Source organism: Heterodontus francisci, chromosome 12, assembly GCF_036365525.1.
Source record: "Heterodontus francisci isolate sHetFra1 chromosome 12, sHetFra1.hap1, whole genome shotgun sequence".
Taxonomy (NCBI): Eukaryota; Metazoa; Chordata; class Chondrichthyes; order Heterodontiformes; family Heterodontidae; genus Heterodontus; species Heterodontus francisci.
The window spans coordinates 28,843,357-28,861,992 of NC_090382.1; the positions used below are offsets into that span (position 1 = coordinate 28,843,357).

At 43.5% G+C, this 18,636-nt stretch overlaps 1 protein-coding gene across 1 annotated transcript in view; it reads right to left on the reverse strand.

Moving 5' to 3' along the window:
* Nucleotides 1-18,636, reverse strand: part of jakmip2 (janus kinase and microtubule interacting protein 2) — a 310,932-nt gene that overhangs the window by 79,488 nt on the left and 212,808 nt on the right. The window contains exon 11 of the mRNA XM_068042905.1: nucleotides 5,348-5,476. Coding sequence (XP_067899006.1) covers nucleotides 5,348-5,476 — 129 coding nt within the window. The remainder of the gene's footprint in view (nucleotides 1-5,347; nucleotides 5,477-18,636) is intronic.

Below are 18,636 nucleotides of genomic sequence, written 5' to 3' on the forward strand. Positions count from 1 at the left end.
AATTCAATGTTCCAAGGCACTTCACTGGAGCATTATAAAAGAAAATATGACACCAAGCCACATAAGTAAACATTAGGTCAGATGACCAAAAGCTTGGTCAAAGAGGTAGGTTTTAAGGAGTGTCCTAAAGGAGGAAAACGAGCTAGAGGGGCAGAGAGGTGGAAGGAGGGTATTCCAGAGCTTGGGGCCTAGGCAACTGAAGGCACAGCTACCAATGGTAGAGGCCAGAATTAGAGGATATCTCAGAGGGTTACAGAGATGGGGAAAGGCGAGGCCGTGGAAGGATTTGAAAACAAGGATGAGAATTTTAAATTTGTGACATAACCAGGAGCCAATGTAAATCAGTAAGCACGAGGGTGATAGTTTCAGATGACCTCAATTTTACAGAGGGTAGAGTTTGGAAGATCAGTCAGCAGTACATTGGAATAGTCAAGTCTAGCAGTATCAAAGGTACATTTGAGTGTTTCAACAGCAGATGAGCTGAGACGGCCGAAATTGAGCAATGCTACAGAGGTGGAAATGGGCGGTCTAGGGATGGCACAAATATGAGGTCGGAAGTTCATCAAATGTGACACTGAGGTTGCAAACAGACTGGTTTAATCTCAGACTGTGCCAGGGAGAGGGATGGAGTCACTGGACTGAATTTTACCTTGGGCGGACAGGAATTCACCACTGACGTAAAAGTCGGTGGTGAACCCACTTCCGCCCAGCCCAGGGATCCGCCCTGTATTTTATGGGTCCCCGGGCTTTAATTGTCCCGACGCGGGACTTCCACCTACTTGAGGACGGAGGTCCCGCCTCAGTGAGCTGCCGGCCAATGAGCGGGCCAGCAGCTCTTAGTCTCAGCAGCGCCATCGGGAGCGGTGGCCACTGCTGGGACTGCAGCCCAGCTGACGCCATGGACCCCTGGAGAGTGTGGGTTGGACATGCCTCAACAGGGGGATCGGTTCTTCGCTGGTGAGACTGGAGTGGTAGTTTGTGGGGAGAGGAGGGGCGTCTTGGGTCCCGTGGGTGGGTTGGGAGGCGGGGGCGGCCTTCAATCGGGCACCCTGCTCCCAACTTCCATGCCCCACTTCCCGGGGCGCAGATAGGTCGGCAGCCATCGCTGGGCGGCCTTTCATGTCCCCAGCACACCTGCTTGCCATGGGTAAAATACCCGTGGAGGTGGGTGCGGGCCCTTTAGTGGCCACTTAAGAGCCTTGATTGGCCTCGGGCGGGCGGACTGTTTGCCCCCTAAGCCTGACCGCTGTAAAGTGGACCGGAGGTAGGAGATAGGCGGGTAGGCCTCCTGGAGCCTCCCAACTGACCCGCTGGGGCGGCATAAAATTCAGCCCAGTAGCTACGGAACAGAGGTCAGAGTGGAGACCGATAACGATGGACTCAGTTTACCCAATATTTATTTGGAGGAAGTTTCTGATCATCCTGTACAGGATGGCTGATAAGCAGTCTGATAGTTTGGCAACAGGGGAGGTGTCGAGAGAGATGATGGTGAGGTAGAGCTGGGTGTCCTCAGCATAGATGTGAAAACTAAGGCTGTGCTTTTGGATGATTTCGCCGAGGGCAGCATGTAGATGAGAAATAGGAGGGGGCCTAGGATAGATACTTCAGGGACACCAGAGGTTACGGTGCAGGAGTGGGAAGAGAAGCCATTGGAAGTGATTCTCTAGCTCCGAGTAGATAAATAAAAATGGAAGCAGTCCCAACGAGCTGGATGACAGTGGAGAGGCACTGGAGAAGGATGGTGTGGCCACTGTGTCAAAGGCTGTAGACCGGTCAAGAAGGACAAGGAGGGAAAGTTTACCTTTGTCACAGTCACATAGGATGTCATTTGTGACTTTGATAAGAGCTGTTTTGGTACTGTTGTAGGGATAGAAGCCTGATTGGAGGGATTCAAGCATGGAGCTCTAGGAAAGACAGGAACAGATTTGGGAGGCAACAACACATTCAAGGACTTTGGAGAGGAAAGGGAGCTTGGAGACAGGATGCTAGTTTTCAGAACAGAGGGATTGAAGGTTTTTTTTGAGGAGAGTGATGATGACAGCAGATTTAAAGAGAGAGGGACAACACCTGAAGGGAATGAACTGTGAACCATGGGGACCAGGAGGGAAGTCGGATATCAGCAGTTTAGTGAGAATAGGGTTGAGGGAGCAGGAGGTGGGTCTCCTGGACAAGATGAGATCACAGAGGGCATGCAGGGAGACAGCAGAGAAACTAGAGGAAGATGTGCGTTCAAGGCGAGGGCAGGGGGGAGCATTAGAGGAAGTTTGTCCACGTGGGCTAGTGGAAAGGAGGGACGTGACAGAAGCAGCTGATTGGATGATCTTGATCTTAGTGACAAATGAAGTCCACGAGCTCCTCGCACTTATTGTTAGAGGTGAGGGTGCAGGGAAAGGGGTTTCGGAAGACAGTTTGCAGTAGCAAAAAGAAGCCGAGCGTTATCTTTGCATTCCAAGATGATCCTGGACCCAACAGTGTTTTAAATGGTCCAGCCAGATCTGGCGGTGGATGGCTAAACCAGTTGTCCGCCATATCTGTAGAAGTCTGCATCCCATGGATTTAAGGGAGCAGAGATGAGGGCCTTACCGGGGGAACGGCCAGGGTGAGAGAGAGTAATGGTTTTATTAGGAACTAGGGATCAAAGGTGGAGGTGAGGGTGCGGTTGAGCAAATCAGTGACTGCAGTAATGTTGTGGCAAATGAACGTTCAGATGCTAGACAGCTGCAATTGTAAGTGAATTGGGGATAGCGTTTTCCAGAGGCAGATACATGTTGGGTTGGGGCATGGAAGGGGGATGTGGGCGAAAGGGGAACTTTGCATCACCAGTGACATCGATCAAGTGAATGTTGCTCAGTAATTTGTACAGATAATGTTTTGGAAAGTGCAGTAAAGTTATTTAAAACTATTTTACAGTGTTTAAATGTGAACTAAATATGTGGCACATTTAAAGAGGCATCATTGAAGCTAATCTCATAAAAAAGTTGTTCAAATTGTAATTAAGAGCAAACATGGTGCCACATTGTTGCTTCTCTAACTTAAATGATTATTTTAGATTAAGATAATATATTGTTGGTAAAAGAAGACAAATGGGAGGGACAGATGGAGGAATCGTTTAGTAATTAAAATGACAATCTTTCTCATCCATATACCTGGCTGCAGAAGTTTAATTTCTGTTGCTGGACTACACTGCCATATGCATCAGCAATCATCTGGTACCTCAACCAATTAATCAAACATCAAGCTATTCAACTGTGGCAGTCATCGTAGCCAAGGCTAATCTGAATAGGATCTAATATCCATACAACTACACTTTTCCAATAGGGATCACTGGGTAACGATTACAAATAAGAATTTTGTCAACTTTCTGTTTTTGAAAAAAATTGATTGCATAACTTATTTGCATGTTTCCTACATTACAACAGCGACTACACTTCAAAAGTACTTTACTGGCTGTGAAATGCTTTGGGGCATCCTGAGGTTGTGAAAGGTGCTATATAAATGCAAATCTGTCTTTATTATTAATTTGGTAGAGGTTTAAAGATTCTTTTAGCTCTCCCAATGACTCAGTGGATGAATGCAATGCAGTACAGTGCTGAACAACATGGGGAAGGAAGCACAATAAGAGTGAACATTGCTTTCTAACCAATAAAGTGCTTTAAATGGTAGTCACTGTTGTAATGTAGGAAACAAGGCAGCCAATTTGCATATAGCAAGGTCCCAAAAGCAGCAATGAAATAAATTGACAATCTGCTTTCAATGATGTTGGTTGGAGGATAAATGCTGGCTGGGACATTGTGAGAAATCACCCTTAATTTTTCAAGTACTGACAATATGATAATTTACATCCCTGAGAGAGCCTTGGTTTGACATCTCATCTGAAAGACAGCAACTCCAACAGTGCAGCATTCCCTGAGTACTGCACTGAAGCATTAGCCATGATAATGGCTAATGGAGTGGGATTTGAACACACAAGCTTCTGACTCAGAGCTACATATGTTCCCACTGAGCCATGGCTGACAGCCTCACTCCATGTTTTGTTAACAACTTCTGAAAAAAACATCTCACTATATGCAGAATATGTCTAAATGTTTTTATCGTTTTAACTGTGAATCTGTGTGAAGATGGCGAGTTGGTATTTTATTTAAAGACTATTTCAGAGAATGTTTCACTTCTTTACCTAAGTTATTTTGGTAATCATAATTGATTGTTTATCATGCTAATTATCAGGTTGCTTGTCAAACACTATAATGTCAATAGCCTGGTGACATCACAGCATACACAGTGAGGGTATCAGTATTGACATTCCTCATTGTTAGACAATAATATTCAGAAGCCAGCAAGTTTGTTTTTGGTTATTAAGTTACATTAAAAAAATAAATAGGCTTTTGGAAAGAATTAAATGATCGTGACTTTTTTAAACTTAAGAAAAACATTACCAGGGATATTAATGCCTAGAAAGAAAATACTTTACTACTTTGACATTCAGATCAAAGCAAAAAAGAATTTATACAGTGCCTTCTCGTGTCTCTCAGTTTGCACTAAAACACGTCTCATACAATGAATTACTTTGAATTTCATTCTCTGTTGCTATGGAGGTGAACGTGGCAGCCATTTTTGTGCACAGCAGAGTCCCATTGTAACAACAAAAATTTAATTGATCAGTTAATCTAATTTTGATGGTTTTGGTTGAGGGAAGAACATTCAAACTCCCTACTATTCTTCATATAGTGTCATGGGATCTTCAATGTTCACAAACAGGCAGACAAGGCTTTAGTTTACAACCATGACTTGCATTGATAAGAATGTATTTAATGTTGTAAAATGCCACAAATCAAATACCTCAGCCAAAGGATGGTGCCTGTAACAGCACAGCACAACCACACTACATCAAACCATCAAACTAGATTATGAGCTTGAAGCCTGGAGTGGGGCTCGAGACACGAGATGTAAAGGGAAAAGTATTGTCAACTGAGCCAAGATTAAGCTGCCCCAGCTAAGGCATAAGATGTCCAGATGCAGAGTAAAGCTCCCTAAGCTTTGCCCCAAACACGCAAGACTACTTTCTTTCATACCAATATGATGTTTTTCTATTTCCCACACCAACTACCCTGTAACCTTTGTGAGTAAGACTGTCAACTTAGGTACATTTCTGTGCTAGGTAGGAACTGGAGTGGGACTGACCCTTCAATCAGACTGAGCAGAATTTCATTCCACAATCTGATGTGTTTGAATGCAGGTTCCAGTGTGAAGGGCAGTGCTTAACCCAGTAATATACATTTTCAAAGAGCTACGTTACCAATTCATCAATTTAACCATTCTTGATTATTTTAACCTAATATTTCAAAATCACCTTTGCTTCCCGTTCTGCATCCAAGATACCTCCCGTCTGCTCCTGAAGTAGTGCATAAGCCCTCTGGAGTGCTTGATATTCCCTTGTTAATTGTCTGAAACGGAGCTCAGATTCTTCAGCTGCCAGACTCTAATGGTGAACAAAAAGTGAGTTAACCTCTTGTGCATGATAACCTTTAAACTCAATTGCATATTGAAAAGAATCAGTTATGAGAAGCAGGCATTTTACATTCTTCCATTATTAACATACATCAGGTGTTTCATGCACAATTGCTTACATTCTGTTTACAATGGAGTTCTCCCATGTTTTTAGAAACATAATATCAGTAACAGTGTATGTATGTGTATGTATGCTCCTCTTCTATCAAAGAATCACAGAATGACACAAAGCAGAAGGAGGCCATTGAGTTCATCTTGCCTGTGCTGGCTCTTTGAGAGAACTATCTTACTAGTTCCACTCCCCTGTTCTTTTCCCATAGACCTGTAGCTATTTCACATATATTGTCATGCAGGCCCCTACCTGCCAAGCATGAGGCATATTAATTTCGCCACATGGACATTAAATTTCAAACTGTTGTTGAAGTGAAGAAAGGACTTGCTTTAAAAATTTGCCAGATCTTGGCTGGAAATACATTTACATATTAACAGACAATGTTTGGAATGACAAAGGAGCCATTCCCTGACACATTCAACCCACAATGGACCCTTGACTGGAAAGATATTTGCATATTAACAGACAGTGCTTGGAAAGGACAAAGGACCATTCCCTGACACATTCAATCCACAATGGACTTTTGATTACCAGTCGTTGAAGGTGGGAGAGCTTGCATTCCAGGTTGACTGCTTAGATGGCCGAATACACAAATGGACATGGTCAAACTAGCTAGTCATGTGACTAACCTGCTGGGCAACCTGAGTTTTTTTTGAGTTTGTACAAACAGATTGGGCAGAAAGCAGAATGTTCCTGGACTAAGAAAATCTCTCCTGGCTGGCTTGCCACAGCCTCTCCTGTCTGCCTGCTCCCATCTCTTTATCACAAGCCTCTGAATCCACTGAACACACATGAACCCCAAGAGAGAAAAGTCTCCTACAGCAAACAAGGTTTAAGAAGAATACTGGGCCCCAACGAAAAGCAAGCTCCACCTACGATCAAGGACTCCACAGTGAACTCGAAGAACTGTAACAAAAACTCTTCAGATATTGCATCAAACCTTTCCACTCTATTTTTCTTCTGCTCTTTTCTGTCTCTTTGCATGTGTGTATCACGTATGCATGTTAGCGAGGGTTCATAGCGTATCCTTAGGCGTTAACCGAATTAGAGTTTAAGTTTAATAAATTTCAACTTTTCTTCTTTAAACCTAAGAAAGCTTGTTTGTGCTGGTAGCTTTCCCTTATAATTGGAAAGCAGTGAACAAGGATTCTCCAAGGGGGAACTAAAAACACAGTTGCAGTAAGACCAGGTGAAGGCTGAAAGGGGACCCTTGACCTCTTTCTCACCTTGGTCGTAACAGCCTGTATATTTATCCAATATCTGTAAAAATTTATTTAATCCCCTTTTGAAAGTTACTATGAATCACCCTTTCATTCGGACATTCTAGATTAACAACTCACTGGCTGGAATCTTCTGGACATAAAATTCTCAGGCATCTGGACCATTTCCAGGTTTTGGATCCCGAACTCTGTCGTGTGCCATCCAGTGCAATCTTAGGGGAGCCAGCCAATTAACAGGCAGCCTCCATGTTTTCTGTGCATTTGGGGACTGCAGGTGAGTTCCGGAGGCAAGTGCTCAGGACAGTATGGCCCACTGCAAGGGAGGAGGTCAGCCCCTACTGTGTGACCAGTGGGGGCACTGCTCAAGCACAGCAGCCGACATCAGCATCAGGGGTGAGGCTGAGACATCATGAGGCTCACATGAATTTCACTCAATAGTTGGGATTTTATGATTGCCCCTAAGGTGAGGTCAGAGGTGGTGGAGGGGGTGGGGGTCGGGGCGGGGCACAGAGTATCGCAATGGGTGTTGGAGGGGTGGGGGGAGTGAGAGGGCCCGTCGCCAAGTGATTTTCCCAGAGGTGGGATAGACTGATGATGGCCTTCCCACCCAGCAGCCAACTGAGGCCCCTAAATGGCCTATTAACGGACAATTAAGGGCCTTTTCCCGTTCCTGCTGGCGGGGTGCCTCCGCCGCACGGAGAGTGGCAGGCAGACAGTTAAGCCAATTAGTGATGTATTTAGCGGGCATTTCGTGAGCAGACTGCAATCCTGCTGGTGTCACATGGGCACATGTCACATGAGTTGCCTTGTAACACGAGGCACCCTCCCTGCGAGCCAGGGGTGTGTCCCTCCTTCATGGGCAATTTATGGCCCATAGAGGACACTCCAGGGAACCAAATTATCCGCCCAGGGACCCTCCCCCCCTGCCCACTGGACTACATGGCCATCCCCCAGCACCCCCTTGCTGGGGCCTTCCGACTGGCCCCAGCGACCCCACCTCACGTACCTCTGGTCTGGGTTTCCAGCACTGGGCCTAAGTCCATGGCCTCTGCAGTACCAGCAGTGGTCACTACTCTCAGTGGCACTGCTGCTACTGCTCAGCTTCCAGCTCTCTGATTGGTCAGCAGTTCTTGGAGGCGGAATCCCCATCTTTAAAGGGACAGGGATCTTGGCTTGTGAAACTTTGATTGAAAAAGACTGGAGGATTGCTCTGGGGTGGAGGGGTGGGGGAGCAAAAAAGGCTGGGGCAGGGCTCCCCCCACCTTTTTGGCCCAGCGCCAGGAGCCCCAACTGCAGCACAGCATCCAGCCCAATGGCAGGGTGGTGATGGGAAGACAGCAGCCTTTTCATTTTCTGCTGCTATCATTTAAATCTCAATTGTATGTAACACATCCTCAACCTTCCACTGTGCAGCCACCTCCTGTTATTTGCCGGGGTGCAGACACAGCAGGATTGCAGTCTGCTCACGAAACGCCAGCTAAATACATCACTAATTGGCTTAACAGTATGCCTGCCACACCCAGGCAGGTTGGTGGTGTGCTCCCACCTCCAAGAAAAATGTGAGGAGGCAGGAACTCATTGGGGAGCCAGCCCAATGCTTTCAATCTTAAAATTCCAAACACCCCGCCTCCAAAGCTGCCTTTACAGAGCTGGGAAAGCTTTGGCCGCTATGTACAAAAATGTTTTCTTATCTCGCCTCTTGTTCTTTTGCAAAGCATCTTAAATCTGTGTCCTCTGGTTACCAACACTTCTGTCACTGGAAGCAGTTTCAGTATTTACTCTATCAAAACCATTCATAATTTTGAACACCGCTATCAAATTTCCTCTTAATTTTCTCTGCTGTAAGGAGGACTATGAGAGCTTCTCTGGTCTCTCCATATAACTGAATCCCCTCATCCATGGTACCATTCTAGTAAATCTCCTCTGCACCCTATTTCAGGCCTTGAAATCCTTTGTAAAGTGCGGTGTCCTGAATTGAAAACCATACTTCAGCTGAGGCTTAACTGGTATTTTATAAAGGTTTGCATAACATCAGAAAATACTGGAAGTACTCAGCAGGCCTGGCAGCATCTGTGGAAAGTATTCCAGGATTTTCTGCTCTTATTTCAGATTTCTAGCATCCACAATGGGTTTTGCTACTGTTTTAGCATAACTCCATTGCTTTTGTAGCTTATGCCTCTCTTAATAAAGCCAAGAATTACATGAGCACTTTTAAAAGCCTTTTCAACTTGTCCTGCCACCTTCAAAGATTTGTGCACGTACACCCTCAGGTCTCTTTGTTTCTGCACTCCCTTTAAAATTGTATCACTTAGTTTATATTGCCTCTCATCATTCTTCCTGCCAAAATAAATTACTTCACACTTCTCTGCATTGAACTTCGTCTGCCATGTGTCTGCCTATTTCACCACTCTGTTTATATCCTCCTGAATTTTTTACCATCCTTCTTGTGTTTCCGAGTTTTGTGTCATCTACAAACTTTGAAATTATGCCCTGCATAACCAAATCCAAGTCATTAATATACATCATAAAGAGCAATGGTCCTAACACCAACACTGTATAATTCCCTCCAGTCTGAAAAACAACTTTTCACCATTACTCTCTGCTTTCTGTCCCTTAGCCAATTTAGTATTCACATTGCCACTGTCCCTTTAATTCATGGGCTTTAATTTTGCATACAAGTCTATGATGTGGTACTTTGTCAAACGTCTTTTGAAGGTCCATATACACATCAACCGCATTACCATCGACAATGCTCTTTGTTAATTCATCAAAATACTCAATCAAATTAGTCAAACATGCTTTTCCTTTATCACATTTGTGCTGACTTTCATTTATTAGCCCATAATTTTCCAAGTGTCAATTAATTTTGCCCCGGATTATTGTACTTAAATGTTACCCCACCACCATTAGGCTGATTAGTCTGTTGTTGCTGGGTTTATCCCTCTTTCCTTTTTCAAACAGGAATATAACATTGGCAATCTTCCAGTTCCATATCTATGGAGGACTGGAAGATTGTGGCCAGAGCCTCTGCAACTTAAATCTTTGCTTGTCTCAGTAACATAGGATGCATTATATCTGGACCAGCTGACTTTTCTACTTTGTGTACTGCCAACCTTTTATGTCCCTCTTTATCTATTTTTATCCTAACCAACCATATTACAGTTACCTTCTCCTTTACTGCTACATTGGCAGCATCCTCTTCTCGCTGAAGACAGATGCAAAATGTTCATTTAATGCCTCATCTATATGCCCTCTGCTTCCAAAATGTCATATCTCTTTTGTTCCCACTCTTTTTGTTTACCTCCACTCTTCCTTTGACTACCCTTTTACGAAGAACATAAGAACTAGGAGCAGGAGTAGGCAATTCAGCCCCTCGAGCCTGCTCCGCCATTCAATACCAACATGGCTGCTCTCATCTCGGCCTCAACTCCACCTTCCTGCCCGTTCTCCATAACCCTTCATCCCTTCACTAATTAAAAATCTGTCTATCTCCTCCTTAAATTTACTCAATGTCCCAGCATCCACCGCACTCTGGTGTAGTAAATTCCACAGACTCACGATCCTTTGAGAGAAGTAATTTCTCCTCATCTCTGTTTTAAATCTGCTACCCCTTATCCTAAAACTATGACCTCTCATTCTAGATTGTCCCACCAGAGGAAACATCCTCTGTCCGTCTACTTTGTCAATCTCCTTAATCATATATACCTCAATTAGATCTCCTCTTATTCTTCTAAACCCTAGAGAGTAAAGGCCTAAACTGCTCAATCTTTCTTCATAAGACAAACCCCTCATCCCTGGAATCAATCTAGTGAACCTCCTCTGAACTGCCTTCAATGCAACTACATCCCTCCTCAAGTAAGGGGACCAAAACTGTACGCAATACTCCAGGTGCGGTCTCACCAATGCCTTGTACAGTTGCAGCAACACTACTTTTACACTCTATTCCTTTAGCAATAAATGCCAAAATTCCATTTGCCTTCTTTATTACCTGCTGCACCTGCATACTAGTTTTCTGCGATTCATGCACGAGGACACCCAGATCCCTATGCACTGAAGCACTCTGAAGTTTCTCTCCATTTAGATAATAACTTGCCTTTCTATTCTTCTGACCAAAATAGATAACCTCACACTTATCCACGTTAAAATCCATCGGCCAAATTTTGGCCCATTCACCTATCCATATCCATTTGCAAATTTCTTATTTCTTTATTGCAACTTACTATCCCACCTATTTTAGTGTCATCTACAAATTTGGCTAAAGTACCTTCTATCCCTCCATCCAAGTCATTAATATTGATTGTAAATAGTTGGGGCCCGAGGACCGAACCCTGTGGCACCCCACTAGTTATGTCTTGCCAACCAGAAAAGGACACATTTATCGCGACTCTCTGTTTTCTGTTGGTTAGCCAATCATCTATCCAAGCTAATAAATTGCCTCTAACCCCATGTGATCTTACCTTGTATATTAACCTTTTGTGCAGCACCTTATCAAATTCCTTCTGGAAGTCCAGATATACTACATCTACAGGATCCCCATTATCCACTTTGTTACATCTTCAAAGAACTCTAGCATATTAGTCAAACACGATTTACCCTTCATAAAACCATGCTGACTCTGATGGATTGCATTTTGACTTTCTAAATGTCCTGTCATTACTTCCTTAATAATGGATTCTAACAATTTCCCAACAACAGATGCTAAACTAACTGGGCTATAGTTTCCTACTTTCTGCCTCCCTCCCTTTTTGAATAAGGGCATTATATTAGCATTTTTCCAATCCACTGGAACCTTTCCCACATCCAGGGAATTTTGGAATATTATAACCAATGGATCCACTATCTCCGCTGCCACTTCCTTTAAGACCCTAGGATGTAGGCCATCAGGCCTTGGGGACTTTTACTAGTTATATGTTTACAAAAGGCTTTTGGGCTCCTTTTATATTCGCCACTAATCTATTCTCACAGGCTCCCTTGCCCCTCTTATTCCATTTTTTAGACCATTTCTATACTTTCTGTATTCAGCTTAGTTCTCTATTGTATTATGAATTGTACATTTGTCGTTAGCCTCCTTTTTCTGTTTCATTTTAATCTCTATATCTTTAGTCATCTAAAGAGCTCCAGCTTTTAATACCCTTCATTTCTCCATCTTGGGGTTGTGTCTATGCTGTACTTGAACTATCTGCTGTCTTAAGGCCTCCCGTTGTTCAGTTACTGTTTTGTCCACCAATATTTGATTCCAATCCACTCGTGCCTGATCAACTCAGTGAAATTAGGCCTCCTCCAGCTAAATATTTTATGCTAGATTGTTTCTTGTCCTTTTCTGTAACTAGACTAAATGTGATATTATGATCACTGTTCCGCAATTGCTCCTCCAATGAAACATGCTCCACTTGTCCCACATTCTACATATATATAAGATACTTTCAGTATTTCACTTTTCAGAACAGTATGCTGCATGAGAATCATGTAATGATTATCTCAGTCATCTGACTACCTCCTGGTGTTCTTTTAAGCAGTTTACAGGTATACTTTATCATTTGTTCCCTCCCCTCTCCTCTTCTCTTTGTTCTAATTCGATTAAAATGATGTAAAACTTTTTTTGAATTTATTCTCAGGATGTGATCATTGCTGTTAAGGGTAGAATTTATCCCCCATCCTTAATTGGGATGTGATCATTGCTGTTAAGGGTAAAATTTATTCCCCATCCTTAATTGCCCTGAAAAGGTGATGGTATTTAACAGGGCAGTTAAATACCATTGTGGGATGGAGTCACATCTTGGTCAGGAAAGGTAAGGGTGGGAGATTTCTTTCCCTAAAGGACACGAGTGAAGTGGTTGGGTTTTTACAACAATCCAATAGCTTCATAGAAATACTGGGGGGAATTTTATGCTCTACCCGCCCCTGACGGTTTGGAGGCAGGGAGAACATAGAATCAGGTGGGATGGTGGCAAGGGGGATTCCCGGCATCATCCTTCCTCCGCCAAAATTTAGCCTGGGGTGGGAAGGCCTGTGAACAGCCTTTCTGCCCCACAATGAATTTAGGCCCTTAATTTGGCAATTAGCCCTACTGAAGGGCCTCATCCTGCCGCGCCACAATTAGCCGAGTGGTGGGCGGCTCTGTCGCCGCATGGGAAGTACAGCAAGATAAACGGTGTGGGCTACTTCCCAGCTCCGGAGTTGGGGGGGATGTGGATCAGGGCGTGGGGGAGTCACTCATTAAAAGGCACTTAGTGCCTGAATGAGGGACATGGCGTCAGGAAGGAGGAGGTCCGCTGATAGCCACCCTACCACCCTGACCTACCTGTGGCCTGGGTCCAGTGCCGCTCCTGGGCCTCTGATAGGTGCTCCTCCGGCAGCAGCCATCGCCTCTGCGGTAGCACTGCTCAGTGGAAGAGCTGCCGGCCTCTGGTTGACCGGCAGCTCTCCGAGGGTGGGACTTCGGGCGCCAAGGTCCTTGATCCTGTGGAATTCCCACCGCTGTCCACTTAAATGCTTAATTCGCACTAGATTTGATGTGTTTTCCAGAGAAGAGGCAATGCGGGGATTTCAGCGTCACTTTTTCCATATGTCAAGACCCCCATTGCAAGCATAAAATCCTGGCCATTGTGTAGGATTTGCACTCAGGTTGTCTGGTTTATCAGTTCAGGTCTCTAGGTTGCTAGTTAAGTAACTTAAACACTACACTAACAAATTTGTTTGTTCATCTTTTATTGTTTTCAGTTTTGATGAATTGCTCAATGCCTGAAATGTTAAATGATCTATTCTCTCCTCAGATTCTGACTGACAGCATTCTATGGCAATGGGTTGGGGCTGCTAATGATGCATGAAATGGGATGAGCTCATTATGGAGACACCAATTCGCAGATATTTTGGAGAAGCTATTCTCTGTCTCATGAAAGCCTGCTGGGAGGATAAGATATAAAAGGGAAAGGGAAGATTTCTCCATAAAACCCAACACGAATCATAGATATCAGCCAGCAGGCAGCTTGATCCGGATTTATTCCAGGCCTGAGATTATTTGACTTATTAGGCAATGTCAGGCCTGAGACTGTCTAAGTGATTCGTTTATGTGTGGATTTATTTGCAGAGTTAACATTAAGAGTGAGTTATCTACTAAGCCAGAGATAAGCAGCTTTGCTTCCTACGATTGCATCTTGCCATCCATTTGCAATAGTTAGATACGTAACATAAACTCATCCAGGCCATTCCCTTATACAAGTACAATCACGGAAAGCTCAGGAAAAGGAAAACTGCAAGGTAACCAAGACCTCCTACTGAGATGCTGAATGTATATACACATAGAGCACGCTGTGTAGGTTCATTATTTCAAGTGTTCAAAGTGTGTCTGAAGTCATCAGATATGGTATGGCAATAACTGAAGGTTTTGACATGGTAATATTGAACCTTGTCTTTAGATAGGAGTCCATCAGCTCTATCATTAATAACTGGTGAAAACAGTAGTGGCAATTGGGACACAAACCCATGATTAATAAGAGAACAAAGGATGCATAGAGAAGGTTCCTGTCTTTTGGGGAATGGGATCGACTATTCTCTCCCAGGACATACTGAAATGAATAATTGGTGCAGCTTTTATCTGAAAGTCTGAAACTTGTCTCTTTGAAAAGTCAGTACACCTTTTGAATTCTATTTAACTTCTTTCAGCACTTGTGCATGTTTAAACAGTGACGATCAGAAGAGGAAGAACTGAAGTGCCTGTGACGTGTATACTACTTACTATATTGATTGTGATTCTGTATGTTGTGGTCCATATGTGTCAAAAAATCATCAGCTATTCAAATTGAGCAGTCAATGATATCTGACCATTTTTAGAGGAATAAGGTAATCAGAATGATGGGAAATTAGAGGACACTAGGAATTATTGGAATCTGACACAAGAGAGGGAAAAGGTCAACCATCAGTGAGGAAAATAAAGGGTTGTGGCAGAAGGTACTCCATTTTGGTCCAATTAGAATCAACTGTCCACAATGTTTTCAAAATCATAGTCTAAGTTTCATCATTGAAATAGAACAGCAAAGGTTACATCCAACTTAGATCCCATTTGCACCCTCGCTAAGGCCCAAGAGTTCATATTATGCACTGTAAAAAAAGTTTAATAGTTCAAAACCATTGACAACATTGCAATGTTACAAAAGCAGTTACTGTCTTCTCAGTTTTCATCAATAGGACGAAGAGCTTGCATTTATATAGCGCTTTACACATCTTCAATGTGGCCCAAAGCATTTTAAAGCCAATGAAGTACTTTTTGAAGTGGAGACACTGTTGCAATGTATGAAACATGACAGCTAATATGTGCTCGGCAAGGCCTCATAAACAGCAATGAAGCAAAATGACTAGATCATCTGTTCCGGTGATGTCGGTTGAGGGATAAATACCGACCAGGATACCGGGGAGAACTCCCTTGTTCTTCTTTGAATAGTGTTTTGGGATCTTTTACATCTACCCAAGATGCCATTGGGACCTCAGTTTAACATTTCATCTGAAAGCAGAATGGCAGTAAAGGAAGCAATGGCATTTTCCAGTTCATGCACATGTTGAAGTATGAGCATTTCAGCATGGAGCTGAAGATCACCCACTTCTCCCATGTAATGGTGAGCAGTCAGGATAATGCAGTGCTCCTCACACTTAGCCCTACAAATACACTCAGTACTGAATGGCCAAGTGAAATAAGAATTTACATTCTAAGAAAGAAGAAGCCGTTTATGTGACATCCTTTCACATCATGCAGGATGTCCCAAAGTTTTTCAGGCGCACAGCATTGCTTTCTTTTGAAGTGCAACAACTATTGTTGTATGACTGTACACAAGATCCTGCATTCTTGGAGAATAATGTTGGCCAGGACACTGGAAAAACTCCTGCTTTCCTTCAAATAGTGTCATGAAACAGGCAGACATGATCTCTGTTTAAAGTGCAGCTCAACATCGGTGCACAACATATAAAATTGGATCCACTGCATTCGTATCCTAACAAAAAATTAGGCTTATTAAGAAACCATAGCCAAAGAATTAAATAAGATTTCTGGGAGTAACAGTTATGACCTTTAGTTTGCCACCTGAGATTACAGCAATGCACCAATCCTCCGTTAGCTGTATGCACTTACTATAGAAACAACGGCAAAGGCAAGAAAGCTCTGACACCAAAAATGTTCACAGCCACTTCACAGGAGCATTATCAGACAAAATCTGGCAATAAGCCTCAGAAAGAGGTCAGGTGACCAAAAGCTTGGCCGAGGTAGCAGGTTTTAAGGAGCATCTTAAAGGAGGAAGGAGAGGTACAGAGTCAGAGAGATTTAAGGAAGGAATTCCAGAGCTTAGGGCCTAGGCAACTGAATGCACAGCCACCAATGGTGGAGTGATGAAAATCAGGAATGGTCAGGAGGCCAGAATTGGAGGGGCAGAGATATCTTGGAGGCTTGTAGGGCTGGAGAAGGTTATAAAGATAGGGAGGGGAAAGGTCAGCGTACTTCTTATCCACCACTCCCTCCACTCTATCATTGACTATGATTAATTGATGCAGCCATTATGCTCCTGTCCTATGGACCTTCCTTCTCAGCTCATGCTGTGTCATCACTTCTTCCTCAATTTTTCTTTGCATTTCCTCCCTAACCATCTACATTCTCCCTTTGCCCATTTGTTTGATGTCCATTGTATCTCCTCCTTAAAGCACTTTGAGATTGCCTCCTGGGCATGCAAATAAGTGTTGTTGCCTAATAATTAACTTAGAGTCATAGAGTTATAGAGTTATACAGCACAGAAACATGCCCTTTGGCCCATTGTGTCTGTGCTGGCCATCAAGCACCTAACTATTCTAATCCCATTTTCCAGCACTTGGCCCGTAGCGTTGTATGCAATCGCATTTCAAGGTCTCATCTAAATACTTCTTAAATGTTGTGAGGGTTCCTGCCTCTACCACCTCTTCAGGCAGTGCATTCCAGATTCCAACAACCCTCTGGGTGAAAACATTTTTCGTCAAATCCCCTCTAAGCCTCCTGCACCTTACCTTAAATCTATGCCCCCTGGTTATTGACACCTCCGCTAAGGGAAAGGTTTCTTCCCATCCAACCTATCAATGCCCCTCATAATTTTGTATACCTCAATCATATCTCCCCTCCGCCTTCTCCGCTCGAAGGAAAACAACCCTAGTCTTTTCAGTCCTTCTTCATAGTTGAAATGCTCCAGCCCAGGCAACATCCTGGCAAATCTCCTCTGCACCCTCTCCAGTGCAATCACATCCTTCCTATAGTGTGGCAACCAGAACTGTACACAGTACTCCATCTGTGACCTAACCAGTGTCTTATACAGCTCCATCATAACCTCCCTGCTCTTATATTCTGTGCCTCGGCTAATAAAAGCAAGTATCCCATATGCTTTCCTAACCACCTTATCTACCTGTGCTTCAGTGATTTATGGACAAGTACACCAAGGTCCCTCTGACCCTCTGTACTTCCTAGGGTCCTACCATCCAATGTATATTCCCTTGCCTCGTTGGTCCTCCCAAAATGCACCACCTCACACTTCTCAGGAGTAAATTCCATTTTCCACAGCTCTGCCCATCTTAGCAGCCCATCTATATCATCCTGCAATCTTAGGCTTTCCTCCTCAATATTTACGACACCACCAATTTTCGTGTCATCTGCGAACTTACTGATCATACCTCCTATATATACGTCTAAATCATTAATGTACACTACAAACAGTAAGGGTCCCAGCACCGATCCCTGCGGTACACCACTGGTCACAGGCTTCCACTCGCAGAAACAACCTCGACCATTACCCTCTGCCTCCTGCCACTGAACCAATTTTGGATCCAATTTGCCAAATTGTCCTGGATCCCATGGGCTCTTACCTTCTGACCCAAGCTCCCATGTGGGACCTTATCAAAAGCCTTACTGAAGTCCATATAGATTACATCAATTGCTTTACCCTCATCTACACATTTCGTCACGGCCTCAAAAAATTCAATCAAGTTAGTCAGACACGATCTCCCCCTGACAAAGCAATGCTGACTATTCCTGATTAATCCCCGCCTCTCCAAGTGGAGATTAATCCTGTCCCTCAGAATTTTTTTCAATATTTTCCCTACCACTGATGTTAGACTCACCGGCCTGTAATTACCTGGTTTATCCCTGCTACCCTTCTTAAATAATGGTACCACATCCACTGTCCTCCAGTCCTCTGGTACCTCTCCTGTGGCCAGAGAGGATTTGAAAATTTGTGTCAGAGGCCCTGCAATCTCCTCCTTTCCCTCACATAACAGCCTGGGATACATCTCATCTGGGCCTGGGGATTTATCCACTTTTAAGCCTGCTAAAACAGCTAATACTTCCTCCCTTTCAATGCTAATATGTTCAAGTATATCACAATCTCCTTCCCTGATCTCTACACCTACATCGTCCTTCTCCATAGTGAGCACCGATGAAAAGTAATCATTTTATTCTTAGGGCCCTACCAAATTCACAGTCAAATTTAACAAATTTCACGGTCACAGCATTTTAAGAATTGTGAACTTCACGATTTCACATATTTAAATCATAAATTTCGCAGTGTCGCAACAAACCATGAAAATGATCCATTTGAAACAAAACAAAAAGACAAGAGAGGTTTTTGGTTTCAAATGGCATTTATTGTATACTCAAAAACTATTGTAAAAAGCTGACTATAAACAGATCACATTCTTTACTCACTGAAGTCAGTGGTTGAATGTGAGCATGGAGCAACCTGCAACTGTCTCTTTCTACATTCCCTGTCTCTGCACTGTGAACACCTGTCCATGTTTAGACAC